Consider the following 27,822-nt stretch of genomic DNA (forward strand, 5'->3'; position numbering starts at 1 on the left):
CAAAAATAAATAAATGTTAAAAAAAATTAAAAAAAAGAAAATATACCAAAGTATTATCTTTCCTTTGTCTTCACTGAATATGTATTACTGTTATAATTTAAGATGTGTCGAATAAGTGTTTTTTGCTTATTTATTTTACCTACTCGTATATATAATTCTGCATCTTTTGTACACAGTATTTTAATGAGAACTTTTCCATGTTAACACATACTTTTCTCAAACATTACTTCACAATACTACATCGAATAATAAGCCACTATTTTCTAAACTATTTTGACATGGAAGTAATTTTTTGTACTCAGTCACACTGCTTCCGAATGTAGAGAACACCTCCTGAACTTACCTCCTTCACCATTAGCCAGTTGCTGGACACTCTGGTGCTAAATAAATCCTTGTAGATTGATAGATTATTATTGTTAGTAAATATAACGATAAACAATTTCTTCTGCAGTATTTTTTGCACGCTCACAAAGTCTCAAGTGCTGTGCAGATGTCTGTGGGAGGATATATTTTTTTAAATGTTTATTTATTTTTGAGAGAGAGAGAGAGACAGAGCACGAGTGGGGGAGGAGCAGAGAGAGAGAGAGAGAGGAAGACACAGAATCTGAAGCAGGCTCTAGGCTCCGAGCTGTCAGCACAGAGCCAGATGCGGGGCTGGAACCCACAAACCACGAGATCACGACCTGAGACCAAGTCAGATGCTTAACCGACTGAGCCACCCAGGCGCTCCTGTGAAAGGATAGCTTAGAGGAACCATCTTAGGCTCTTCGAGAGAAAAGGGTCACATAAACTTAAAATAATACTAACAGCTTTTAGACCCCTGAGATCATTTAATTTTTAAAAAAATAGATTTTATTTTTAAGTAATCTCTACACCCAAGGTGGGCCTCGAACTCACAACCCTTATATCAAGAGTCGCATGCGCCAGTCAAGGGCCCCTATTTAAATTTTTTTTAAGTTCATTTATTTTTGAGAGAAAGCGAGAGAGAGAGCGAGCACGAGCAGGGGTGGGGCAGAGAAGGAGGGAGACACAGGATCCCAAGCAGGCTCCAGGCTCTGAGCTGTCAGCACAGAGACCGAAGCAGGGCTCGAACTCACCAGCCGCTAGATCATGACCTGAACCAAAGTCTATCATTCAACCGAGTGAGCCACCCCCAGGCGTTTCCCCCTCTCTCCTATTTCATTTTTTACTAGTAGGAAGAGATGATTTCCTTTCCTTCCTCAAGGCTAATGACAGCTTCTTTATAAATGCTTTTCAATCCACAGTGTGGTCAAGACGAATTCCTACGGGCTCAAAGAGCAAGTCGCTTTGGTCTCTGTCAGATACCGACCGTCCTCGTGTCCCCCACATGCCCTCAGCGTCCGTCCCTCGACGGAGATCGCGCCTTGGCGTCGCCCTGGGCTTGCGCAGCTGCGTTAGCCCCCACTTCGCCCTCTGGCGTCCGGGGGCGGGGTCTCTTTCAAGTGCGCTTGCGCACAAGCTGCGCGGGACCCCGTGCAGCTGCGGTGAAGTCCCAGCCGAGAGATGGCTGTGAGGGAGGCGGCGGCGGGCCCGCGGGGGCCCGGGAGGGACGAGGAGACCGCGCTGCTCTACGAGAGGGCCCATTACCGGCATGACCCGTGCTGGCTGCTGCCCGTGCCCCCGCGGCTCTGTCTGGCGTGCGTGCTGGAGCTGCTGCCGGAGCCCTGCGTATCGGTGCGAACTGGGCCCCCCGGCATTTCCCTCACCAAGCTGGGCCGCCCCTCGCCAGGCCAACTCCCTTGAACCTGACGCACCTTCCCTGGAACTAAACCGGGCCCACCCGCTTCGTTAAACCTACCCCCTAACCAGGCCTGCGCCCTCGCCAGGCCAGAGCGGCCTTCTTTGCTAGACTACCTCAGCCTCAGTTTACCCCGCCGGCTGCCCTGCTCCGAGCGGACTATCCCCTTTCCACACCAGCCCCTGCGCCTGGCCATGCGCCTCAGCTGGGCCTATCCCTGTCCCCACTGAGCCCCCTCCCCTCCAGGACTCGCTGGCACGCAGGCCCACCTCCCCTTCCCGTCTCAGCAGGTGCCTTGCCGCTTGTTGCCCCCGCCATTCCTCCAGGATCTTAACCTTGGCTCAGCCCGCGGGCCAGGTACACCCGTAGTAGGGGCCCCTCATTCCCTTCAGATTTCTTAGGGCGTCAGTGTGGAGGAGGGGGCTGCCTAGGTCTCTGTGATGGCAGCGAGACGGGAAGAAGTTACAGCCAGGCGGGGTGGGGTGAAGGGGAACCTTTCTTTCTTTCTTTTTTTTTTTTTTAATTTTTTTTAACGTTTATTTATTTTTGAGACAGAGAGAGACAGAGCATGAACGGGGGAGGGGCAGAGAGAGAGGGAGACACAGAATCGGAAGCAGGCTCCAGGCTCTGAGCCATCAGCCCAGAGCCCGACATGGGGCTCGAACTCACGGGCGGTGAGATCGTGACCTGAGCTGAAGTGGGACGCTTAACTGACTGAGCCACCCAGGCGGAGGGGAACCTTTCTAATAGCAGAGCTGGCTGAAAAATGGGCTGCCAGTTCTCTCAATGCCTACACAACTTTGTAGTGAGTTTTTGGTCCATGGAGCCATCCAAGAAAAGTTTGGGAGATCACTTTTATCTCACATTCATGGGAGGGGAATTCATGCCTTGGGAGGAGGGGCTGGATCAATGGTTCTCAAAATTTTAAATCTCAGAATGCCTTTATACTTTAAAAAAGTGTTGAGGACCCCAAAAAGCTTTTATATGGGTTATATCCACTGATATTTACTGTGTTAGAAAAAGAAACCAATTCTTAAATATTAATTAAAAAATGGTAGTAAATCATTACGTATTAGCATAATTGGTTTTATTGCTGTAAAATATACATGATATAAAGCCTACCATTTTAAGCATGCAGTTCTGTGGCATAAGTAATTTAAATAAAAATGATGATATTTTCTAAAAGAAAAAAAGATAATGAAAGGAATAGCTTTGTTTTACATTTTTATTTACATCTATTAAACAAGTCTCTTTAATGTCTAGCTTAATAGAAGTCAGCTGGATTCTCAAGTATTTTAGCATTTAATCGGTTGTATATTACCTGTCATGTAATCTTTGAAAAACTCCACTGTATACTTGTGAGAGAGTAAGAGTGAAAGAGACAAATTGCATTTTAGTATCAAAATAATTTTGATCTTTGAACCCTTTCAAAGTTTTGGGTACCCTCAGGGGTTCCCAGGCTACACTCTGAGAACCTCTGGGCTAGCTGATAACATTTGAGCTATCATTGAGGCCAGAAGTTCTGAGGCTGCCATTCTTGGACAGTGAGTCAGAGATACAGAGATAAATACGACAGTAGGGGAGAAAATGAGAATGCTAAAAACTGGGAGTTTAGTAGACAGACATATTTGTGGTCAAGTGCTGTTGGGAGAGGGAGGGAAATTGGGAAAAGGTTTTGAGAAGAGGATGCATTTGAATTAGGCTTGAGAAGATGGGTGAGCTTTGGACCAGAGGAGAAGTTGGGGGGAGGGTGCTTATACCAGCAGGGCTTATCACATTAGCAAGGATGAGTTTGGGAGGTAATCAGAGTGTTTGAAAGGAAATTGAGGGAGGTGAGATTGAAAAGCCAGGTTAAGATAAGTTCCAAGAGTTTGAATCCAGGCTGAAGAGCTTGGACTTAATCCAACAGGTGAAAGAAAGTCATTGAGATTTTTTGAGTAACTCATTTAGATTACTAGCTTAATGTATTATGTAGGAGGAATTGAGGGAAAACATGAGATTTGCAATAACAGGTTAGAGACAATAAGAGATGCAACTTCACTTTTTATTGAATGCACTTTTTTTTAGCTTCATCTCTCATCAATTGAAAAAGTGTAATATAGTCAGTTGTACCCAAGTTCCTGCTCTATCCTCGGTGTATGCTCCCCTTTTTAACCTAACTTTTGCTACTGTCTTGAGCACTTTGCACAGCTACTACCCAGTTCCCTGTACAGGGAGATGAATTGAGTGTGAAGATTTATGTCCGAGTTGAATGGAAGGATGCATTTCTCTACCAGCCTCTTTGAGGCTCACGAAGGGTCTCCAGCATCACTCTCCTGAACTGTTAAGTAGAAAGGACGCTGACCTTAGACAAGACCTGTTTGGAGATAGATTTGAGTCCTTGGGAATGTCTTTGGGCCTCAATTTTCTCATCTGTAAAATGGTGACAATAATTTTTACTTGCTTCACTAAGTTGTTAGACAAAAGAGTGATTTGTTGTTAGACAAAAGAGCACTAAAGTTCTCTGTAAATATAGGGTAGTAGGAACCTTAGCTAATGTATAATCCTCTGTATAAACACAGATTCCTGTGTGTAAATGTTACTACTTTCAGGGATTATGACCTTACCATAGTTTAGATGAACCTTCCAGTATCATCTTGTAATTGTATTTAGAAATTATAGTTGTTTGGGTTCAGAATGGCTGAGACTTGGTTGCTATTGAATATTTTCTTCATCTGCCCCAAGTTGGTGCGCAAGAAGCATGTGCTCTCCTGTTTCCGAGATGCTCTCTTGAGACATGCCTCCCTGGTCATGCAGCTTGTGGCTCAGGATCAGAGAATCTGTACCCACTTCATAAGCATGCTTTTCGGTGAGATTAAAAGGGAAATTTGGTATGCATTTTGCATGTATAGCATGTATATTTACTTTGGGGTCTTGGAGAAATGGTCTTGGAAAGATAATTTAGACTTTTTACGATGTAACAGTGTAACTTATTAGCAAATTGTTTTGTCGTAATGATGAAGAAATGGTCCCTTTTCTAAAACACATGATGCATCGTATGGTAACTAGCTTTACTACAGCCAAAAGTTTAGTAAAAGTGTGAATATGAATATGGGAAACGTGTGATCTTTCAGAGTCCACTCTGGTCTTTGAAGAGGATCAGAGCCAGACTAGAGTCTGTTGACCTGGGTGTGACCCTGATTGAAATACTTTCCCTCTCCTGTGCCTGAGATGAATTAAAAGGTCCCTTCTTTTAATATAGTTATGATGTCCTATGGAAAGAGCCCTTTTCAGGGAGGAGGGGAGCTAACTCATATTGGATATTTTTTCTCTGCTAGTGGGTTTTCAGGCTTTTAACTGCCAAGTCAGTCCTTTAAGGGAGAAAGGATGATCCCCAAGGCTAAGGGAAGTCCTAGCAAAACAACTGGCAGGACAGGAATTTTACCCGAGGTCCGTTACAGATTCCAAAGCACTCAGTTTTTATGCTGGGCCACATTTGGTGTTGAGGATAGCATTTATCTGGGACATTGCTTAAAGCTACTTTTAGTCTAGAATTTACAATGTGCCTTTGTGAGTTTCTCTTTTAACTACTAACCATTCCCTTCTCTCCTCCCTCTACTCCAAGGGCTGTTATGTAATGTGGAAGATGGAAGTGTAATAGACCTCTGTATTGAAGGTAAGGTGAAACTATGTGTACCTAGCATTTGAAGCTGGGTATATTAGCTGGGTATATTGCAACTCTGGTTATTTGAGACTTTGATGAAATAAATGTTTCATTTTAGAGACAGATCAAGAAAACTCAATTAGTTGTCAATCATTGATTCTGCGTTTTTTTCTCAGGCACCTCCTCTGTGCCAAGTACTGTATCAGACATTGGGGATACGTAGATGGATAAGACATGGTTCCTGCCCTTTAAGAGTTTACAATCTGGAGGAGGGATTGGATAGTAAATAATGAGAGCTGATAAGTACTGTTACAAAGGCAGCACAAACTGTTTTCATTACTTTCACATTGGTTAGTTGGAAGTTGTCTGCACACAGGTGATTGTTAAGGCTGCGGAAGTGTGTCTGTTTACCTATAAAGCACTGAAGGAGTGGGGCACCTGGCTGGCCCAGAAGGGCATGTGACTCTTGATCTTGGGGTGGTGAGTTTGAGCCCTGTGTTGGGTGTAGAGATTACTAAAATAAATAAACTTTAAAAGGCTCAAGGAGAAAGAACACAAGAGCACTGGGATAGGAGGACTCTTGCAGAAAGAGTAAGAATTGTATCAGTGAGGGTGTAGTCAGGCAACAGAAACCACATAAGTTATTTGAACAGGAAAAAACTTTAATATGAAGAATTATTGACTATTTAACTGAAGGCAAAAGAAAACACCGGGTTTTCACAGACGTAGGAATTTCAGAAAGCAGCTTCCACCCTCAGGGCTGAGGAAACAAAATGAGGTTGGAATTATTAAAACATAAGTTTTCTCTGAGGAGAGGATGCTGCTTGGCTGCTGCTGGGTCCATGACCATCCAACCACACGCTTAGCAGCTGTGACAGATCATAAGTAAGCATGATTTGTGTATACCTCTGACCATCTATCAGTCTAGAATGTGGAAAAACAAATGTACCACTTGAAGTTCTGACCACTGGCAGGAATGGGGAGATTTCCCGTCACCATTATGCCACTCTTGAGTGGGGCTATAATCCTAAGGCTGTCCATTGCTGGTTGGTGCCAGCATAACTTGTAAACCTTCGTCAGACCCCAAGAACTTAACTGAGGTGGTAGGCACTAGATAGAGACTGCAGAGCCAGAGAGGGAAGAAGGACTTGCTCCTTCCTCGCTGTTTCCTCTTTGTTGCCTGCCTTCTTCCTGTTTCTGTGACTGTTATCCCAGAATGCTTCTTTACCTTGGAAGTGCCAGAGTCTTCCTGCAGCAGCAGCTGAGTATAGTTTTGTAGCTTATCCCAGACGTGCAGAGCCAGTCTCTTTTTCACTGCTCCTCAAACATACCAGCAGAAGCATCACAAACGATTGTATACAAGGATGAGTTTGGGGTTGAGAGATAATAGAGGCAATTAAGGCAATTATTGGCACAGGAACTCACCCATAATTCTATTTTCTAGTATATGAAGGAGCAATGGTGAGGCAGGAATAAAGTAGAGATAATATAAAATAATAGTTTTCAACCTTAGCTTCACAATAGACTTACATGGGTAACTTAAAAAACATCCAGATGCTTAGGCTCTTTCTTTAGAGATTATGATTTAATTGATCTAGAGTGGGAGTTGGGCATTAGTATTTTTTTTTTAACTTCCTGGGTGATTCTGATGTGCAGCCAGATTGTGAACTACTGATATAAAACAACGAAGAAGCCAGAAATCCTTTGATTTGGATATGTACACTTAGTTTAATTGGGGAGATAGAAAAGACTATACTGGTAACGCAAGCAAATGACTTTGAGTAGAAGGGCTATGAAAGGTGAGGTGTGGGCCAGAGGTTGTCTTGTGGTTAGTAACACTACTGTGTCTGCTCAGTCCTTATCCAGCTTACAACTCAGCTGAAGTTAGAGCAGACCGTTCATTGCCTGCTGGATGAGTGCCACAAAGAGGTCAGTAAATAGCGGTGGGTTCTTGAGTACCCCTCAGAATCCTCAGATATCAGAGCTGGGCCCACGCCTTTCTGGATCGGTGGGGAGATTGAAATACAGAGAGGGACAGGGACCTGTCTGAGGTCCCTGAGTCAGTGGCAGAGCCAGAGCTAGGGCCTGCCTGGGTCTTCTGATCCTGCCCCAATACTGTTTGTATCTTCCCTCCTTCCCCTTTCCTCTCCCTCTGTGTGGTGAAGTCTCATCTTTCTGACATAATCATCCCATGGCTATTCTCTATATCCCCCTAAGTACAATACAGATTTCTTTGACCAACTTAGCAAGGAAATATATTTACTATGTCTTGGCTTAGTGTTTTTCTTTGGTTTGAATTGTATACAATATTTAATACTGAAGTCATTTGTTTTTGTCAGCATCTAAGGCAAGCACTGAGTGGATATATTTAACCTGCCTTCTTCACAGATAGTCACAGATACCATTCAATAAGGAGCTTTTGCATTGTGTTTAAGACTTAGGAATAATATCAGAATCACTTTTTATTTTATTTTTTTGCAAAAGGAAGACAAATGGGGGCACCTGGGTGGCTCAGTCAGTTAATCAAGTTACTTGATTAACTTGATTCAGTTAATCAAGAGAATCTTGATTTCAGCTCAGGTCATGATCTCAGGTTGAGCCCCCCATCAGGCTCTGTGCTGACAGCATGGAGCCTGCTTGGGAATCTGTCTCCCTCTCTCTCTGCCCCTTTCCTACTAGTGCTCTCTGTCTCTGTCTCTCTCTCTCTCTCTCTCTCTCTAAATAAATGAATAAATAAACATTAAAAAAAAAGGAAGACAACTGTTCATCTTAACACCAAGAACATTTAATTATGAATTATACTAAATTGTCATACATTATAATTACTCTGCATATGATTAATATATCAGATTGAATTTATCATCATAATGTCAATACTTATTAAGATGATTCCACTTAACCCTTTTGAGCACTTTCTATATGCTGGGCACTGTGTTAGGTGGTTTATGTGCAGTATCTCATTAAGTCCTCCTAACAACCCTATGAAATTGATACTATTATTATTTCCTACCAGAGGAGTTAAGAGTCTTACTTAAAGTGCTATAGCTGGTCAGTAGAAATGGTGAAATATATACTGTTGACTCTACTTGTAAGCCATCAAGCATAGGGTCTGATGAATAGAAGGCTCAGTAATGGCCATGGTAATGATAATAATAGTAATACTTTTTTTTTTTTTTTTTTTTTTTGCACTAAGCCAGAATTCTGTCTTTATGATGTTCCCAACTTTCACTCTCCCAGTTTCTGGCTCTATAGAAGACAAAATATGCTAATGTTAATCCAGTTTAACAGTCATGTACTGAGCTAGGTACTGAGTACTCTGAGAGGAATCTGACTCAGTCCCTTTCCTCAAGGTCTTCCCAGTCCAATAGGGGAGATAGATACTTAGTTAAAGAAGCTGATTACTGGTTGTGGTGAGAGACACATACAATACAGGCTTTGTGTAAATAGGGCAAGATAAATATTTTTGGGAGATCTGTCCTGATCCTAATTCATACAGCGGAGTGTGTTCATTTTCTATAGCTGTGTAACATGCCCTCCATGCGAGACAGCCTGGCTACCCTGACCCTTCTCGGCAAGTTGGTGGATGCTATCCCTCCCCTGGCAGACAAGCTTGTAATGGAGCACAGTGAGTAACCTCTGGGGAAGAGATGCTACTACCCTTTTACCAGCTTTGATCACACTTTATATCACCATCTGGGTGGTCCACTCACTATACACACCTGGGAAGTTGTTACTTTCCTATTCTAGGCTTTCAGTTTCCCATCTGCAAAATGTACTCTATGTTGGCCAAGTTGAAAAAATTCTTGACCCTGGTCTTGAGTTATTTCACAAATTAAGTATCTACTTAATTAAGTTATGTTAACACAAATTAAGTATCTACTTATGGACCTTCCTTTGGATGGAAGGAGGAATTAATTCTGGAATACAGAGTGCTTTTTTCTATCAATAAAATGCAAATAAATATCTCATAGAGGATTTACTCCAGGGTTAATCACTTCTTTAAACCTTGGTTTTCTCTTTTGATTAAGGGTCCAGAAATTGTTTGTTATGGGAGATTATAAAGGATTACCACTATTACTACCCTACGGGGCACAATAGTTTGGAGTTTCATATAGCAGCTGACATTGTGAGGTTTCCCTGGCCCCTTGGTTGTTTTCTGGACAGGTAATCTGATGGAACATCTGTTGAGGGGTTTAGTATACCCCAATGAGGGGGTGCGAGCTTCTGTCTGTTACCTCTATGGGAAGCTGTACTCTTCACCAGTGGCTGCTGAGATGCTTTCAGGCCATTTCCGGGAGAAGCTGTGTCCTCTCTTCCTTTCCACCCTGGATGGTGCCCAGACAAAGGAGCTACAGATCAACTGTTTGGGTAAGATATAGGACTGGAGAGAAAAGAGAGAATGCTTTTGATGTTTTGCTTGAGGACCTGAGATATTGGCTCTCTAGTGGTAGGGAAGTTTGCCTCTTTGAAAAGGGTAGAAGCCATGGGTTTAGGACAGAAGACGGACAGGCTGGGGGTGCCTGGGTGACTCAGTCGGTTGAGGGCCCAGCTCTTAATTTTGGCTCAGGTCATAATCTCAGGGTCTCAGTGGGATTGAGCCCTGTATTGGGCTCCGTGCTGAGTATGGAGACTGCTCAAGATTTTCTCTCTCTCTCCCTCTGTCCCTTTACCCCTCACTCGTGTGCACGCACGCATTTTCTCTCTCTCTCTCTCTCTCTCTCAAAAAAAATCTTGAAAAAGAAAAGATGCACAGACTATGATAGATGCCTATCTAAGACCCTTGCCTTTGGGGGCACCTGGGTGACTCAGGATGTTAAGCATTCGACTCTTGATTTCAGCTAAGGTCATGATCTCATGGTTCATGGGTACGAGTGCTGAGTCTTCAGTGACTCTTCACTGACAACATGGAGCCTGCTTGGGATTCTCTGTCTCCATTTCTCTCTGCCCCTCCCCCACTTGTGCGTACTCTCTTTTAAAAAATTAAAAATAAAAAAGAACCTTGCTTTTGCAAGGAGAAGAAGAAAGTGGGACAACAATTTTTCTGCCTCTGGTTTTTATTGCCTGCTCTGGTGTATCCTGTTTTTGCTGCCAAGTTAATCTTCACACTGCATAGCTTGCGTTTCCTGTTTCCTATTTGAAAAATCATCTATGGCTCCCTCTGGCCTCCAGGTGATGTGCAGGTTTCCTACTTGTTATTTGAGGCTCCTTAGGAGCCCCTGTGTACCCTTTCAGCCTCTTCTTCTGCTGTTTCCTTATGTAGGTACACAAGACCCTTGAAATGCTTCCGACTAAAGAGATTTAACATTTTTGAAAAAATTTATTTCATTTATTTTGAGAGAGAGAGAGACTGAGAGAACAGTCAGGGCAGGGGCAGAGAGAGACAGGGAGAGAGAGAATACCAAATAGGCTCTGCGCTGTCAGCACAGAGCCCAATGTGGGGCTCGAACCTATACACTGTGAAATGATGACCTGAGCTGAAATCAAGATTCGGATGCTTAACCAACCAAGCCACCTAGGTGCCCCTCACATTTTTTTAAAGTAAGCTCCACACCCAGCATGGAGCCCAACATGGGGCTTAAACTCACGACCTGAGATCAAGACCTGAGCTGAGATCAAGAGTTAGATGCCTAACTGACTGAGCCACCCAGGTGCCCCAGGAGCTTTCACATTTTGAACAGAGGTACTATGATTGGTAACTGGGTGAGGGCCTATTCCAAAGCAGGAGCTACAGGGAAAAGCATTGTCTATGGGTGACAACAGTTTCTTTTCACAGTTTGGGCCAAGAGCTCTGTTATAAACAGTCTGGCCATACATAGTGAGTGTTCATTTTGGGCCAGGCCCTGTGTCAGGCTCTGGGGTCATAAAGGTGATCAAACCCAAGCTCTATTCTGAGGGAGCTCATAGTCTAGTGTGGAAGAAGGATGTGGACAATTAAAGATTAGTGTGATAAGTTTGTCCCAGAGGTTGCATACAAGAGCATGGGATTCTATTTAATATAATGTTAGAGGTCCTTGCCATAACAATGAGGCAAGAAAAAGAAATAAAAGACATTAAAATTAGGAAGGAAGAAGTAAAATGGTCTCTGCAAATGCTATCATCTTATATATAGAAAACCCTAAAAACTTCACCAAAAAACTGTTAAACCTAACAAATGAATTTAGTAAAGTTGCAGGATATAAAATCAGTTGTTTTTCTATACACTAACAGTGAATTATCTGAAAAATAAATTAAAACAATCCCATTTATAATAGCATTAAAAATAACAAAATACTTATTGAGGAGGGCACCTTTTGGGATGAGCACTGGGTGTTGTATGGAAACCAATTTGACAATAAATTTCATATATTAAAAAAAAAAAACAAAATACTTAGGAATGTCTGTGGTGACATGATGAAATTTCTAGAGGATGTCTGAGGGGCTACCTTAGGCATACTCTGGTGCCTATACTTCTCTCGCCTCACCTCCCAACCCTTTTGTTTTCTAGGTTGGCTGAGGCAGCTGCTGAAGTACGATCTCTTTGTGTCTGTAATCATGAATGAATCTTCATTGGCGGAAAGTACGGAGGGTGTTGAGGGGCCACCAGGAAAGACCTCACTGCCTTTGGTGCTCAAAAAGGTGCTTGTCTTGTGATTTCTGGTCTCTAGGTTCAATAACAAGGGAACTGGTATGGCTCCTGGGCCTTGTATCACTCCTATCTAAGATTTCTAAGGTGTTTCTTACTGGCTCAAACAATATGCTGTTAGAGTACTCAAAGTACAGTTGACCCTTGAACAACATGGGAGCTAGGGGCCCTGATTTCCCCTGCAGTTGAAAATTCACATAGAACTTTTGAGTCCCCCCCAAATTTAACTATTAATAGTCTGTTGACCAGAACCCTTACCAATAACATAACCAGTCGATTAACACATATTCTGTATGTTATATGTATTATATTCTGTATTCTTAAAATAAAATAAGCTAGAGAAAGGAAAATGTTATTAAGAAATTCATAAGGAGGTGGCAGAAAGCCTCTCCTTTGCTCTCCCTTGTGGTATATTTAATAAACTTCTATCTCCTTTGGAAAAAAAATTCCTAAGGAGGAGAAAATATTTGGAGTACTGTACTGTATTTATCGAAAAAAATCTGCATGTAAGTGGACCCGTGCAGTTCAAACCCACGTTGTTCAAGGTTCAACTGTAGGTTTTATTTCAGTTGTGAATATTTATATACACACCTCCCCCTTAACATCTCGGCTGGCTGATAATGGAGAATATATGCAGCAACAGAAAGTAAGCTATCTCAGGTGTTTTAGTGATAAAACTCAAGCTTCTTAGCTTGGTACCTAGAGTCCTCTTTCTCTGGATCCTCCTTATCCCTTTAGCCTTATTAACCTATCTCTTCCACCCCACAATCCAGTGCTCCAGCCATATGTAATTTCTCCCTGGCCCTGCATATGCTAGGACATTCTGTCTTTGTGCCTGTGCATCTGCACTTCTCCTTTGCCTTTAAAGACTTTCCCCTCTCCTTTGTCTGTTGATCCTTCAAGGCCTATAGGGTTCCTTTGTCTTCTTGGCTCCTTTAGGCAGAATGTGCCCTGTGTCATGGCTTCACTATATTGTGGTTGATCTACTGGGAGCTTCTTTAGGGCAGGACCTGAGTCTGGCTGTATCCCTGCAGTGCTCAGCACAGTGCTTGGCAGAGCTACTTGCCCTCATCTGATAGTGGGGATATCATTGATTGACTAGACTGTAGGACTCCTTCTGCAGGAAAGAGGAGGGGCCCTGGTCAGAAGTGGAAAATGGACAGTTGGGGATAGAAAAGGCGGGTATTAAAAAGCCAGGGTAAACTGCTCCTCCTTATTTCCCTGGGATGCCTCTAGAAAGGTCCATGCAAGGCCCGTGAACTCTGAAGAGCAAGTTCTGTGTCTCTGAATCAGAAAATCTCAGATTGGGTTCTTTTCTGTGTTCATTTTTTTGCTGCCATCCTGAAGTCCATGGTAACATCTGGTTAGAACATTTGATCCCAGGCTCAGCAGGACACAAGGTCTGTGTCCTCACAGTGCACCAAGGCAGCATAATGGTGGCAGGGACAGAGATTAGACAACACTTCCCTAGGGAGAGAGATAGGAATCTTGACTTAGGGGCCCTGGCCTCCACTCGTATGTGGAGACTGTTCTTCTCTTGGCAACTTTGAATTATCAGTGTGTTATTTTACTACAGCAGCCAGCAAGGTTGGAACTAGGGTGAGATGAGTGAGATATTTGCCTTAGATGTAAAATAAGGGGGTGCTAAAAACCTCAGCAATCAGGATAGTGTTTTAATGCAATGTGTGTGTGTGTGTGTGTATTTTATTTTTTTAATTCTTTTTTATTCTTTTTTATTTTTTTAATTAATTAATTATTTATTTATTTTATTTTTTTATTTTTGTGTGTGTGTGTGTATATTTTAAATCTGAGAGAGTGTGAGCCCATGAGCAGGGGAGAGGGGCAGAAAAAGAGAAAATCTTAAGCAGGCTCTGTGCTCAGTGCAGAGCCCAATGTGTGGCTTAATCCCATGACCCTGGGATCATGACCTGAGCTGAAATCAGGAGTTGGATGCTCAACCGACTGAGCCACCCAGGCTCAATTTTGTATATATTTATATATTTAAAAAAAAATATATATATATATAGGGTTGCCTGGGTGGCTCAGTCGGTTGAGTGTCCGACTTTGGCTCAGGTCATGATCTCTCAGTTTGTGAGTTTGAGCCCCGCATCAGGCTCTGTGCTGACAGCTCGGAGCCTGGAGCCTGCTTCGGATTCTGTGTCTTGTTCTTTCTCTGCCCCTCCTCTGCTCATGCTCTGTCTCTCTCTGTGTCTCAATAATAAACAAACATTAAAAAAATTTTTTTAAATATATATATAATTAAAATTTTTTTAATGTTTATTCATTTTTGAGAGAAGAGACAGAGAGCATTGAGTGGGAGAGAGGCAGACACAGAGAGAGACACAGAACTCAATGCAGGCTCCAGGCTTCTCGCTGTCAGCACAGAGTCCAAAGTGGAGCTAGAACTCACGAATGGCGAGATCATGACCTGAGCTGAAGTTGGATGCTTAACCTTGACTGAGCCACCCAGGTGCCCTGTATGTATGTGTGTGTGTGTGTATGTGTATGTATATATATATATATATATATTTTTTTTTAAATGTATATTTATTTATTTTTTTGAGAGAGAGAACATGAGCAGAGGAGGGGCAGAGAGAGAGGGAGAGAGAGGATCCGAAGCGGGCTCTGCACTGAGAGCAACAAGCCTGATATGGGGCTCAAACTCACAAACCATGAGATCATGATCTGAGCTGAAGTCGGATACTCAACTGACTGAGCCACCCAGGTGCCCCTGCAATATTTTTTTAAAAATCAAAGTTAATGCAAAAAAAAAAAAAAAAAAGTTAATTCATAGTGAACAAAATACCAAAATTTTAAATAAAGATAAGATCAACATATATCCTTTTATCTCTGTTCTGGCATATTTGTCAGAGTCTAATGCTATTCCTTCCTGATTTTGGCTGGTAATCAACTTATTCCCCCTTAATTCAGATCCCTAGGAATATATTGTCAATGTTTGTGTCTCTTCTGTTGCAATGTTGATCCATTCATTTAGTCAAATATATACTGAGCACTAATATGAGGTGTTAGTTACTGTGTTAGGCACTGGGAATATCATGGTATGTAAACAGACAAGTTCCTTGCCTTTACATGGTCTCCTGGGGAAGGCAGATAATAAACAAGCAAATGAACAAGCAAAGTATTCTAGTTTTGCTATAAAGGAAACAAAGAGGAGATGAGATAGTAGTGAGGAAGGCCAGCTACAGGTTGAGTGGTAGGCAGGGCCTCTCTGAAGGGTTGACACTTGAGCTGATGCTTGAAGATTTAAAGTCAGCCAGTGATCAATTATACCTCAATGAGGCTGAAAATAAGTAAAGTAAGTAAGTAAGCTAGTGATATGAAGAGTGGGCAGAAAAGTATGTCAGGCAGAGGGAACAGCAAATAAAGGCTAGAGGAAGAGAGATGCCCGATGTGTTCTAGGAGCAGATGGAGGCCAATGGGATGGATGGTGGGTGGAATGTGATGTGGCCCAAGATGAATTTACACTTGATCTTAGCCAAAAGGCCAAGAAGTGATAGCCTAAGATGAGTCTAGAGATTAAACAGGAAAAATCATGCTAGTCCTGATGGGTCACGGTAAATAATTAAGATCTTTTTAAAGACAGATGTTCATAATTAATTTTGTTTATGATGAAAAATAGGTTTGGAGTGTTTTCTTTCTCAACACAATAAGGAGCATGCACTTTAAGCCAAGAATTGTTGTTTTTGCTTAGCAGTTAAATACCATTTTTCTTTTTTTTTTAAATTATTTATTTTTTAATGTTTTTTACCTTTGAGAGAGAGAGAGAGAGAGAGAGCGAGAGAGAGCGAGCATGAATGGGGAAGGGGCAGAGAGAGACACACACACACACACACATAGAACCTGAAGCAGGCTCCAGGCTCTGAGCTGTCAGCTTTGAGATCATGACCTGAGCCGAAGTTGGACGCCTAACTGACTGAACTCCTAATATCATTAGGAACTCCCAGGTGCTCCTGAATATCATTTTTTTTAAGATAAGTTTTTTTTGGTTTTTTTTTGTTTTTTTGTTTTTTTTTACATTTTAACAGCTCTGAAATTGGGAGACGTTTTACCATCTGTGTTGTGTTATAGCTTAATAATAGCTCTTTTACTCTTAGTGGTATATAAAATAATGGTTTACCTTACATCAGTAGCATTTTAAGATACATGTCATTTCCTATATAAAATAGAAGATAAGGATTAATGCTGTATAGAAACCCCTTTGCATACTAATAGAAAGGCTGATCATGTGTCCATATTCAAGCCTGACATAACTGAGATGGGTTTAAGCTTGCAGTCCTCAGATGCCTCTCTACCAGATATGAATGTGACTTGGTCGTTTTCCTTTGCAACTCTAAAACCAGGCACACCCTCCTTTGTGGCTCATGATATATGTTCTACTCATCATTTTCCCCTAGAATTCCAGTTTCTCCTACACTTAAAATCTGGGAGCACCTGGCTGGCTTAGTCAGAGGAGCATGTGATCTTGATCTCGGGGTCTTGAGTTTGAGCCCCAGGTGGCGTATAGAGACTACTTAATACATAAAACTTAAAAGAAATATGTAGTTGCAATTAACCCTTTCCTTGATTTCTGAAAGTGCTATAGGACTTCTGATAGCTATGGTGTCCAGTAGGAGTTTGGAAATTCATTGAAATGTTTTGAGTAGTGGAATAATCTGATCTAAAATTTGATGGAGGAGGCATCTCTGTTGTAGGAGGATGCCTAAATTTGGATGTGGCTGACATAAGTTTCTGCCTTACCTTTTCCACTTACTAGCTATGTGGCCTGGAATAAGTGACTTAACCTCCATGAGCTTTAATTCCTTCCTCTGTGTGTTGAGAGTCTCCAAGACCACCCCCAGGTTCAATGATTCACTAGGAGGGCTCACAGGATTCAGTAAATAGTCATACTCATGCCTCTTATTTATTACAATGAAAGAATACAAAGCAAAATTGGCAAAGAGAAAAGCTGTGTGGGGTGAAATCTGGGGGACAACCAGGCACAAGCTTTTAAGAGTCCTCTCTCAGTGGAGTCAGACAAAGATGCACTTTATTCCTTCAGCAATCAACTGTGGCAACACATGTGATTTGTTGCCTGGCAGAGAAGCTTATTAGAGTCTCAGTGCCCAAGATTTTTATTGTGGGCAGACTGATCGTGTAGGCATCCTCTGCCTAGTACAACCAAAGTTGTACAGACTCCCAGGAGGAAAAGCAGGTATTCAGCATAAACTACATTGTTTGTACAAATAGTTTAGTCACAGAGAGTCAATATTAACGGTTCAGGGAGTGGTGGGAGCCCTCCTACAATCCAACTTCCCAAACCCAGTCAGTGTTCAACCTTATAGACAGGCCTTTCTAAGGATAACAGTCTCAGGCCTGCTATGTTGGTTCCTTTCAGCACACCCTGTAGAGTGAGGCTCATAGTAGAACTTTCCCCTGGTATGTTTCAGGCTTGTTGCAAGCATCAAAACCAGATGAGGGCTGTGAAAGTACTTCTGTTAATGAAGGCCCAAACCCTTCCTGGTGACAGTTTTAGTGTTCTTTGAGTGCCATTGTGTTCTTTTGTTCTGTTTCTCACCTACTGTTGTTCAGGCAGACTCCTTTCCATAATCTAGAATTGCTCTCCCTGAGTACCATCCTTGTGCCTGATGCCATCTAGTGCAGGAGGGATTCAGAGAGGAATTGGGCTCTTGCCCTGTGGCACTCAGGCTGCTACCCTCTACCTGTCAGTGGTGTGACTGCAGCACTTTTTGCTGCCTGTTTCTCCAGCTTCTCCTCTCTAGAGATGAGACTCTGCAGGTGGCCAGTGCCCACTGTATAACTGCGGTGCTGGTCCACTCTCCAACGAAGCATGCCCCAGCCTTCATCCATGCCGACATCCCAGGTAGGGAGCTCCATCTAATCTCCTCTGAGGGCCCTCGGGTTCTGACTGGAGACCCTTGAGTCACACAGCGGTAGCTGTGCTATTGGGGTTCTTTGATAATACATTGTGGAGGGATGGGCTGGTGGCAGGCTCAGTTGTACAGGACAGACTCTAGGAAGTAGGCCTCATAAAGTGAATCCTCTTGCTACGGACCTCTTAGATGACCTTGAGCAATTTGTTACTGATCTTTGTCATTTATTTGACCATCTAGGAAAAAGCACCTAGTGTGAGGTGGTGGAAAGACCTGTGGACAGGAAGGCAAAGGGAACTAATGTTTCTTGAGGGCTTGTCATGACCAGGAAATATGCCCTGAGGTGCACTGTAAGTGCTGCCACGTTCAGGTTCTCATCTTTGCTGTTTTATGGATAAGGAAATTGAGGATCAGAGAAGGGAAATGACTGGTGTAAATTTATAAGGCTAGTCACTGACAGAGAAGGGATATGAAATCAAGCCTCTCTGGCTTTAAAAACTTTTCTCTGCATCCTGCTATTACCCATCCTGAATTCCAGTCCCACCTCTACCACTAACAGTACCTCTCTCTGGGTCTCAGTTACCTCATCTTTTAAAAAGATGAGGTTAGATCCTAACCCTGAGGTTATTTTCCAGGCTTATCTGTGAATTCATGATCATGTCTCATGGAGAGGGTGTGTAAAGAGATGAAGTAATAGGTGTGAGATGCTGAACGAATCCATGGCCCTAGCTTTAGTTAATGGATCGTGATCACGCAACGGTCATCCATTGTTTTCTCCCCTCTTCCGGCCAGAGTTCCTCTTTGAGCACCTTTCCTCTTCCAGCGAAGTGCTCGTCTGGTTCAGCTATAACTGCTTGATACTTCTGGCGGAAGAGCCCCTCTTCTTTTCCAAGTGCCACACGGTGTATGGTGAGTGATGGGAGTCCTCCACGAGCTCTGGGTAGGGTGGTCAGCACTTTGAAGTTGGGTAGTAGTGAAAATGATGGGGGGCTAGCCTATACCTTGGAGGGATGGCTGGGTCTGGTCATCTCTATTAGCCCAAACTCATTACCAGATTCCATACGGAAGCAATGATATCCAGACAGTTCCCCTCACGGATTGACAGAAGTATCTATGTTTGGCGAGAAAAAGGCACTCCTATTAGCTGCTGAATGAATTCCAATTGTACCTTAAGAACAACTTTACTCAGCCTTGGATTCAGTCCTTTTCTGTCCATCTAGTTAATCCCTAAGTTTTGCTGATTCAGCCTTTCAAGTTTTCTTGAAACTGTCCCTTCCTTTTCCTTCTTGATGATACCTTCTTTGTCAGGGACTTTTTTTTTTTTTTTTAATGTGTATTTATTTTTGAGAGACAGAGAGACAGAGAACAAGTTGGGGAGGGGCAGAGAGAGAGGGAGATACAGAATCCGAAGCAGGCTCCAGGCTCTGAGCTGTCAGCACAGAGCCCGACCTGGGACTCGAACCTGTGAAATGTGAAATTATGACCTGAGCGGAAGTTAGACACTTAACCAACTGAGCCACCCAGGCGCCCCTTGTCTGGGACTTTTTATATCCTGTCTGGATTTTTAGGCAGGGCACATTCAGTCATTCATTTTATATTCTGTGTTCCTGTTCTATTCCAGGCACCAGGCTAGGACCTAGAGATTTAGGGATACATATAATGTGGTCCCTGTCCTCTGGAAGGGGAGAGAGATATAAACAAGCTGATTAGGGCTCTGCTAGAGGAAAATACAGGGGATATGGGAGCTCAGTGGAGGCCTACAGCTCTGCCTGAGGCCCACAGCTCTGACTTGACTTTTGAGAAAGAATAGGAGTGTGTCTAGTAGAAAAGGCACAACTTGGTCAGTAGACGTTCACTGAATACCTCGAGTACCAGGGCCTGTGCTATGGCTTGTGTTGGGTTTCAGGGAGACAGAGATGAATCAGATAAGGGCCTGCCCTCAAAGATCTCACAGTCCCATCCCATTAGTTCAACCTTGTCAGGGCCTCTCCATGAGGGGTCACCAGCAAAAATGTGCTACCCAGAACCTCTTACTTCTCCTGGGCAGGCATTGAAGAAACTACCAACTACTGATCCTTGGCCTCTGTCATGTCATTTTGAAATAGGGATTGAGTCAGTGGTGAGGAGCCTACAGGGAAGCCTGCGGATGAACAACACAGAGCTACATAAGGAGGGCCTGCTGCTTTTTGCTGAGATCCTCACTCGGTGAGCAAAGTGGTGTGAAATTGACCTGTAGGAGCCAGACTGGAGAAGGAAAGAAGGTGGAGTCAGTGATAGGCATTCACTTACTCATTGCTCATTTGCCATTTCTTAGGCAGCCAGAGGAGATCAAACTGTTCACAAGCTCAACCATGTGTAGAGATGCTGGCCGTGCCCTCCAAGAGGCAGTAAATAGCCCTGTGCTGGAAGTGGCTGCTGAGGCAGTGAAGGCCATTTCTGCCTTTCTGAGGTGAGAGACCCAGGTGGGCTGAACTTTCTGCCTCTGCGTGTCCCGCAGGCCAGGTCAAGTCAGGGAAGCTTCTGGGAGGTACTTGTCCTTTGGGTCAGGGAATCAATCTCCCTTCCTTCCTTCCTTCCTTCCTATTTATTTATTTATTTATTTATTTTAATAAAAAATATATATATACATATATATATATTTTTTTTCCAGGAATAGACTTTAGTGATTCATCACTTACATTTAACACCCAGTGCTCTTCCCAACCAATGTCCCCCTTAATGCCCCTGATCCCTTTAGCGCTTCCCCCCACCTAACACCCTACCAGCAACCTTCAGTTTGTTCTCTGTATTTAGGAGTCTGTTATGGTTTGTTTCCTCTCTGTTTTTATATTATTTTTACTTCCCTTCCTATATATTCATCTATTATGTATCTTAAATCCCACATATGAGTGAAATCGTATGATATTTATCTTCTTCTGACTGACTTATTTCACTTTGCATAATATACTCTAGTTCCATCCACGTTGTTGCAAATGGCAAGATTTCATTTTTTTTCATCGCTGAGTAATATTCCATTAAATATATATACCACATCTTTTTTATCCATTCATCAGTTGATGGACATTTGGGCTCTTTCCATACTTTGGCTATTGTTGATAGTGCTGCTATAAACATTGGGGTGCATGTGCCCCTTCGAATCAGCATTTTTGTGTCCTTTGAATAATTATCTAGTAGTGCAGTTGCTGGGTTGTAGGATAGTTCTATTTTTAACTTTTTGAGGAACCTCCATACTTTTTTCCAGTGTGGCTGCACCAGTTTGCATTCCCACAAGCAGTGCAAAAGGGTTCCCCTTTCTCCGCATTCTCGCCAACATCTGTTGTTGCCTGAGTTGTTAATTTTAACCATTCTGACAGGTGTGAGTTGGTATCTCATTGTAGTTTTGATTTGTATTTCCCTGATGATGGATGATGTTGACCATTTTTTCATGTGTCTGTTAGCCTTCTGGATGTCTTCTTTGGAAAAGTATCCATTCATGTCTTTTGCCCATTTCACTAGTTTTTTTTTTTTTTTTTTCGGGTGTTGAGTTTGATAAGTTCTTTATCTTATATGTCATTTGCAAATATCTTCTCCCATTCCATCGGTTGCCTTTTAGTTTTGCTCATTGTTTCCTTTGCTGTGCAGAAGCTTTTTATCTTGATGAGGTCCCAATAGTTCACTTTTGCTTTTGTTTCCCTTGCCTCCGGAGACATGTCAAGTAAGAAGTTGCTGTGGCCGAGGTCAGAGGTTGTTGCCTGTTCTGTCCTCTAGGATTTTGATGGCTTTCTGTCTTACGTTTAGGTCTTTCATACATCTTGAGTTTATTTTGTGTATGGTGTAAGAAAGTGGTTCCAGGTTCATTCTTTTGCATGTTGCTGTCCAGTTTCCCAGCACCATTTGCTGAAGAGGCTTTTTTCCTTGGATATTCTTTCCTGCTTTATCAAAGAGTAGTTGGCCATATGTTTGTGGGTCGATTTCTGGGTTCTCTATTCTGTTCCATTGATCTATGTGTTTGTTTTTGTGCCAGTACCATACTGTCTTGATGATTACAGCTTTGTAATATAACTTGAAGTCTGGAATTGTGATGCTTCCTGCTTTGGTTTTCTTTTTCAAGATTGCTTTGGCTATTCGGGGTCTTTTCTGGTTCCATACAAATTTTAGGGTTGTTTTTTCTAGCTCTGTGAAGAATGCTGGTGTTATCTTGATAGGGATTGCATTGAATATGTAGATTGCTTTGGGTAGTGTTGACATTTTAACAATATTTGTTCTCCCAATCCATGAGCATGGAATGTTTTTCCATTTTTTTGTGTGTCATCTTCAATTTCTTTAATAAGCTTTCTATAGTTTTTAGTATATATATTTTTCACCTCTTTGGTTAGGTTTATTCCTAGGTATTTTATGGTTTTTGGTGCAAGGGAAATTTTCATGAATTTTTTCTCTCCAGTACGTTATTTACTCTGTTCTCTCTTTCTGGAACTGCCATTCCAATGTTGGACATTCTGGATGGGTCCTTTAATTTTCTTTGTTTTCTGAAAGCTTTTCTTTTTTTTTTTTCATTATGCACTAGTTTCTGGGAAATTTTATTGACTTTATGTTTCTTGAAATTTTTTTTAATGTTTATTTTTGAAAAAGTGAGAGAAAGCGTGAGTGGGGGAGGAGCAGAGAGAGATGCACACACAAAATCTGAAGCAGGCTCCAGGCTCTAAGCTGTCAGCCCAGAGCCTGATGCAGGGCTCGAACTCACGAGCTGTGAGATCATGACCTGAGCTGAAGTCAGACACTCAACCGACTGAGCCACCCAGGTGCCCCAGTTGACTTTATCTTTCAGCCCTTCATTTGTGTGTTTTATTTCTGCTTTCATATTTAATTTGGAAGAGTTCTTTCCAATTCTCTGCATTTTTTTAAATTTTAAAAATGTTTATTTATTTATTTTGAGAGAAAGAGAGCACATGAGTGGGGGAGGGTCAGAGAGAGAGGAAGAGAGAGAGAATCCCAAGCAGACTTTGTGCTGTCAGCACAGAGCCTGATGTGGTGTTTGGACCCACAAACCATGAGGTCATGATCTGAGCTGAAATCAAGATCAGATGCTTAACCAACTGAGCCACCCAGGTACCCCTTAATTTTTTTTTAAGTAAGCTCTATGCCCAATGTGGGGTTTGAACTCATGACCCTGAGATCAAGAATCGCATACTCCACTGAGCCAGCCGGACACCCCATCTGCATGTCTTTACATAGCATTTTATTCTATTTATTTCATGGATGTAATTTTTTAAAACTTTTAGTCAAGATTTTTCTCCTACTTCCTTTCTACTAATTGCTATTTTTGCCTAAAATGTTCTTCCCTAAAATCTTTGCATGAGTGGCTTCTTCCCATTATCATTCAGGTCGCATTCAGAGCATCCTTCCCTAACTAATCCATTAGGCTGTTATATAGCACCTATCAAACACTTGATGTTCTTGTTTATTCTTTTGTTTTGTGTCTCTCCTCATTATAATAATAATCTCCAAAAGATCAGGGACCATGTCAGTTTTTTTACTACTATAAGCCTCATTTCTGGAAGATAGTGTATAAATGAAGGATGTCAAAATAGATGGTAAGACTAAGAGATCTTAGGGTCAGGATGGAAATTATAACTTAGAAAGATGCTGGATATCTTGAAAAAAAAGTAATGGAGGAAACTTGAATAAATTCTGTTTCCATGTTTTCCCTTCTAAAACTCTAACAAAGTAATATATTCAAATAGTAAAAAATAAAATATACAGGTATATAATGGAAAAGAACAGTCTCCTGTCCCCACTTCCTAAAGGAAACTAACTTTAATTCATTTTGGTTTTAATTCTGGTGATTATCTCCCTACATCTAAACAATATGCTTATAATGGTGCTACTTTGTCAATTTAGGACATTATTCAATGAATCACCAGTAAGAAAGACCAAGATTTAGTTCATGTTATTTTGTCTTCTCTACATTTCCTTGGCATTTTTGCCAACATAATATTTTATGTTTTCAAACCTTTAAATAGTATACTTAAAACTTGTATTTCGTGTTCCCTCAACTTGAAGAGCTTTCTCTTGACTCCCCACTTGGTTAGCCGAGTATATTAGCATACAACTTTTCATTTCTCCTCTCCTCTCTACCTTCTACTTCTCAATGTCAGCCAGCTGTACCTTTAATTTTACATGGTAAAGGTTAATATTTATAGTCTCTTTGTGACTATATTGAAGTCTTTGTGATTTGACTCTAGGTTGGTTCTAAAAATGGAAGCAAAAAATAACATTTATATTACAATGACTTCAGTCTGTCTCTTTTCCCCCTTTGTCCTTTCCTGGATTTGAATCTCTAAATCTGGGGCATGAATCTCAGTGAGGGTGAGATGAGAAGCCAATCGAGTAACAAAGGTACAAAATAAGAGCAGTGTCAATTAGAGGTGTTCATGCAGAACTGGAGGTCTCCCAGGAGGCTAGTGTTATAGGGGACTGGTAGCTCCTTTCAGGCAGGAGGTGGATGATGAGAGAAATTTAGATTTGTGGAAGGACCATGTGGGTGGGGAAGTATAGGGATTACTCAGGGTACAGTAGCTAGTCTAGCTAGCAGGTTGTGTGAAGGGAGTAGTGCGTGAAGAAGCTGGGAAAGCTGAGTAGGTCAGAACTGTGGAGAGTGCTAGGGAGGAGGCGGTTATTAATCCTAAAATGATTTTACTTTTCATGTTAGTTTCCTAGAAGGTTTACTGAGGTGTTCCCTCTGAGGGAGAGTGTGGTTCAGTGGGTCTCTGGGAAGCACAACTGGAAGGAGGAATGAGGAGGGAGAATTGCTGAAAAGAATTTAAAGATGGCGGAACTAGGGATTGACAATCAGTGTAGGGTAGAAGCTTAGAGCTCCTAGAAGTGAAGAAAAAAAGGGAAATCAAGCCTTAACTGTATGCAGTGAACTGAGTGCCTGTTAGAAGGCCCAACAGATAACTGTTAGTGTTCAAAAAAGGGCCACGGCTGAAGGTTAACATAGGTTTCTCCTGAGTTACCGTGCTGGTTTGAATAGCACCCCTCTAAAATTCATGCTCACCCATAACCTCTGAATGTGACCTTATTTGGGAATAGGGCCTTTGATTGAATTAAAATGAGGTCACACAGTACGGGCTCCTAAATCCAAAGACTGGTGCCCTTATAAGGAGAGGGAGATTCGGACATATAGTAACAGTCACACACAGAGGGAAGGTACCCATGTGAAGAAGACATAGAAATGTAACTTCGGCTGTGAGCCAAAGGATGACAAAGATTGCTGGCAACCATCAGCAGCTGAGGGGGCAAGGCAGGATTCTTCCCTGGAGCCCTTAGAGGGAACCGACGCCTTGATTTCGGCCTTCTGGTCCCCAGAACTATGAGAGCACAAGTTTCTGTTGTTTTAAGCCATGTAGTTCGTGGCAATTTGTTACAGCATCCCTAGGCAACAAATGCAGCTACCTTATACCCTGTCAAGTAGTCATTCATTCATTTAACATCTTTTTAAAAATTTATCATCAGTTTATAATGCATCTAGCTCTGTTTAGGTAGCTGGACTCTGGCCTCTTGGAGCTTACAATTAGACTAGTCAATGACTCTTGCCTTCCTGAATCTATGGAATATGAAGGTTCAAATGGACCCTAAGTGTTACTTTCTATATTTATCCCATACTCACAATGATTGAATCTCCAAAAGTAGTTTCTAGTCTTTGCTTATAGTTTCTAAGAATGGGGAGTCACTCCTCCTAGATTTTCCCCTTTACCTCTATAGAGTTTGACTCTTAGAACGTTCTTCCCTATTCTGAAATAAAGTCTGAGGCCTGATAACATTTACCTGTTGATTGTGGTTTTCCTTATCAAGGTAACAGAGCAAATTTGATCTCTCTTCTCCAAGAGAGCTTATCACTAAGTTGAGGACAGTGGCCATATACATCTCTTGATGCGCCTTCAGTTCTAGATAGTACTTCTTCACCAGGAGGTTCTTCTCTGTGAGAAAACCCTGTCTACTTAATAACAACAATAACAGTCATAGCTGCCATTTATAAGGGCTTACTATCTATTAAGCATCATTCTAAGTGCTTTATCTAATTTGATCCTTAAAATAATTTTATGAGGAAAGTACTATGATCTCTCATTTAATAGATGAGAAAACTGAGGGTTAGGGAGGATGAGGAATCTGCACAAAGTCATGCAGCTAGACAAGTGTTGGAACAAGTATTTTTATCAGATCAAATCCTGGACCCATCACACTGCCCCTGCCCCCTTGCCTGAGAACCTGAGGGTATCTTGGACTGCCTTTACCTTACCCTAAGCCTGCCTTTGTCTCTCTGGCTGCAGGAAGGACCACCAGAGTGCTCTCCCTGTGCAGTATAGGGAACTGCGGGCCTTGCTTGAAGCCATGCTGAACCGGTGTGCAGATTTTTCCCAGACTCCACTGAACAGGAGGCCCCTGGTCAGTACACTGCATGCAGCTTGTTCCTTCTGAAGATCATGCTATAATGTGTTTTAAGATAATTGCCTTACCTTTTTTTGACTCTTTGTAGCTTTTTCTCATGCACACATATCTATAATGAGATTTTTTTTTTTTCCTCACTGCAGAGCTTTAAAGCTTAATAATAGTTGCTATCCTCGTTTTTAAAGATTTGGAAACTGAAGCCACAGGATTAAATAATTTTTCTCTAAGGTCCAAAATTAGCAAGTACCTGAATTTGGATAGTAAATCCCAGGGTATTTGTACCCAAACCTACTACACTATACCACTTTGTCTTTTATATCATCCAAGCAGTTATGGTAAATGTGCTCACAAAATTATTTAAGGGTGGATTCACTAGAATCTTAGAAAGAATCTGACTGATATGCAATGTATTGCAGTTATTGGCTTTTAATGGTTCATGGACTGAACATAGCAGAAAGGATACAGTTAATGTGAATGCTGGTTATGTCTTTCAAAATTAACTTTGAAAACTAAGCTTTGCATATGTGATGGGGTGGGAGTTTCATGTGTGTTGGAGCAACTGATATGGGTATTATAGCCAGTTAGACTAATGTCCAACAGCCTGTGACAGCCTATATATATATATATATATATATATATATATATATATATATATATAGTATATATAATAAATATATACGTATATACATAAAATAGAACAAGAGCCAGTCCTGTGGTTCACAGGGGGACAGATGGTTAATGTTCCCTCTTCTACCATTTTTAAAAGAGCTATTAGGTGACTAGATTTGTGAGGATATAATCAAGATGCCCTGGAAAGTGTTAGGTGTGTGGGAATGCCAGACTCCGGTGTGAGAGGAAGAGGTCTATAGTCCTCTAAGCACAGATTGAGACACAGAGTAGGTACTTGACTAACAGTGCCCACCTCTCCTTCTCACCTCAGGGCCATGCCTCCAGTAGAGATTCGAACAAGGCCATTCTGCGAAGGGGAAAGTTCCTCCTGAGCACTCTGGAGGGATTTAGAAATGCCTGCAGGTGAGGGACCCTCTGTGGTCTGAGGCAGTATTATAGAGGGTGGGAGTGGAAAAGAGTCAGATGAAGGATGAAATTCTAGAAGCAACACTTGATTTCTGATGCTTTGCTGCATAGTGAGAGGACTTTGGCTGGGGCAGAGGTTGGAGATGTGTGTATGTGGAGGGGTGTGTAGAGGTGATTTGAGGAAGAGGAGCAGGAGTAGGAGACTTCTAAAGATTCCCTCCTGGTGAATTTTTTGTTACTATACAATGAGTCTCCTTGTACGTGAGACTCATGAATGAGTCTCATTTGGCTTTGTTCTTCTTCCCAAATAACGAAGCCCTATAGGTGTTTGCTGAATGCCGGTTGGACTAATTTAGTTCATATTAACAAAATTTGTCATATCTACTCTATGTCAGGCCTGTGGCTAGACAGTGGGAGTAGAAAGATAAATCAGATTGCCCTCTGC

General features: G+C 42.0%; 1 protein-coding gene across 3 annotated transcripts in view; it reads left to right on the forward strand.

Annotated features, from left to right (window-relative positions):
• Window positions 1-1,511: 1,511 nt before the first annotated feature.
• The window catches only part of MEI1 (meiotic double-stranded break formation protein 1), a 78,270-nt gene continuing 51,959 nt past the window's right edge, over window positions 1,512-27,822 (forward strand). For 2 of the 3 annotated variants that reach the window (XM_042947965.1, XM_042947967.1), the window contains exons 1-13: window positions 1,512-1,695; window positions 4,484-4,607; window positions 5,364-5,414; window positions 7,258-7,331; window positions 8,922-9,027; window positions 9,567-9,770; window positions 11,887-12,017; window positions 17,791-17,905; window positions 18,708-18,824; window positions 20,021-20,120; window positions 20,230-20,364; window positions 26,225-26,339; window positions 27,283-27,374. In XM_042947965.1, the coding sequence (XP_042803899.1) occupies window positions 1,525-1,695; window positions 4,484-4,607; window positions 5,364-5,414; window positions 7,258-7,331; window positions 8,922-9,027; window positions 9,567-9,770; window positions 11,887-12,017; window positions 17,791-17,905; window positions 18,708-18,824; window positions 20,021-20,120; window positions 20,230-20,364; window positions 26,225-26,339; window positions 27,283-27,374 (1,535 nt within the window). In that variant the 5' untranslated portion in view covers window positions 1,512-1,524. The remainder of the gene's footprint in view (window positions 1,696-4,483; window positions 4,608-5,363; window positions 5,415-7,257; window positions 7,332-8,921; window positions 9,028-9,566; window positions 9,771-11,886; window positions 12,018-17,790; window positions 17,906-18,707; window positions 18,825-20,020; window positions 20,121-20,229; window positions 20,365-26,224; window positions 26,340-27,282; window positions 27,375-27,822) is intronic. The other variant, XM_042947966.1, reaches the window with a different exon arrangement.

Source organism: Panthera leo, chromosome B4, assembly GCF_018350215.1.
Source record: "Panthera leo isolate Ple1 chromosome B4, P.leo_Ple1_pat1.1, whole genome shotgun sequence".
NCBI lineage: Eukaryota > Metazoa > Chordata > Mammalia > Carnivora > Felidae > Panthera > Panthera leo.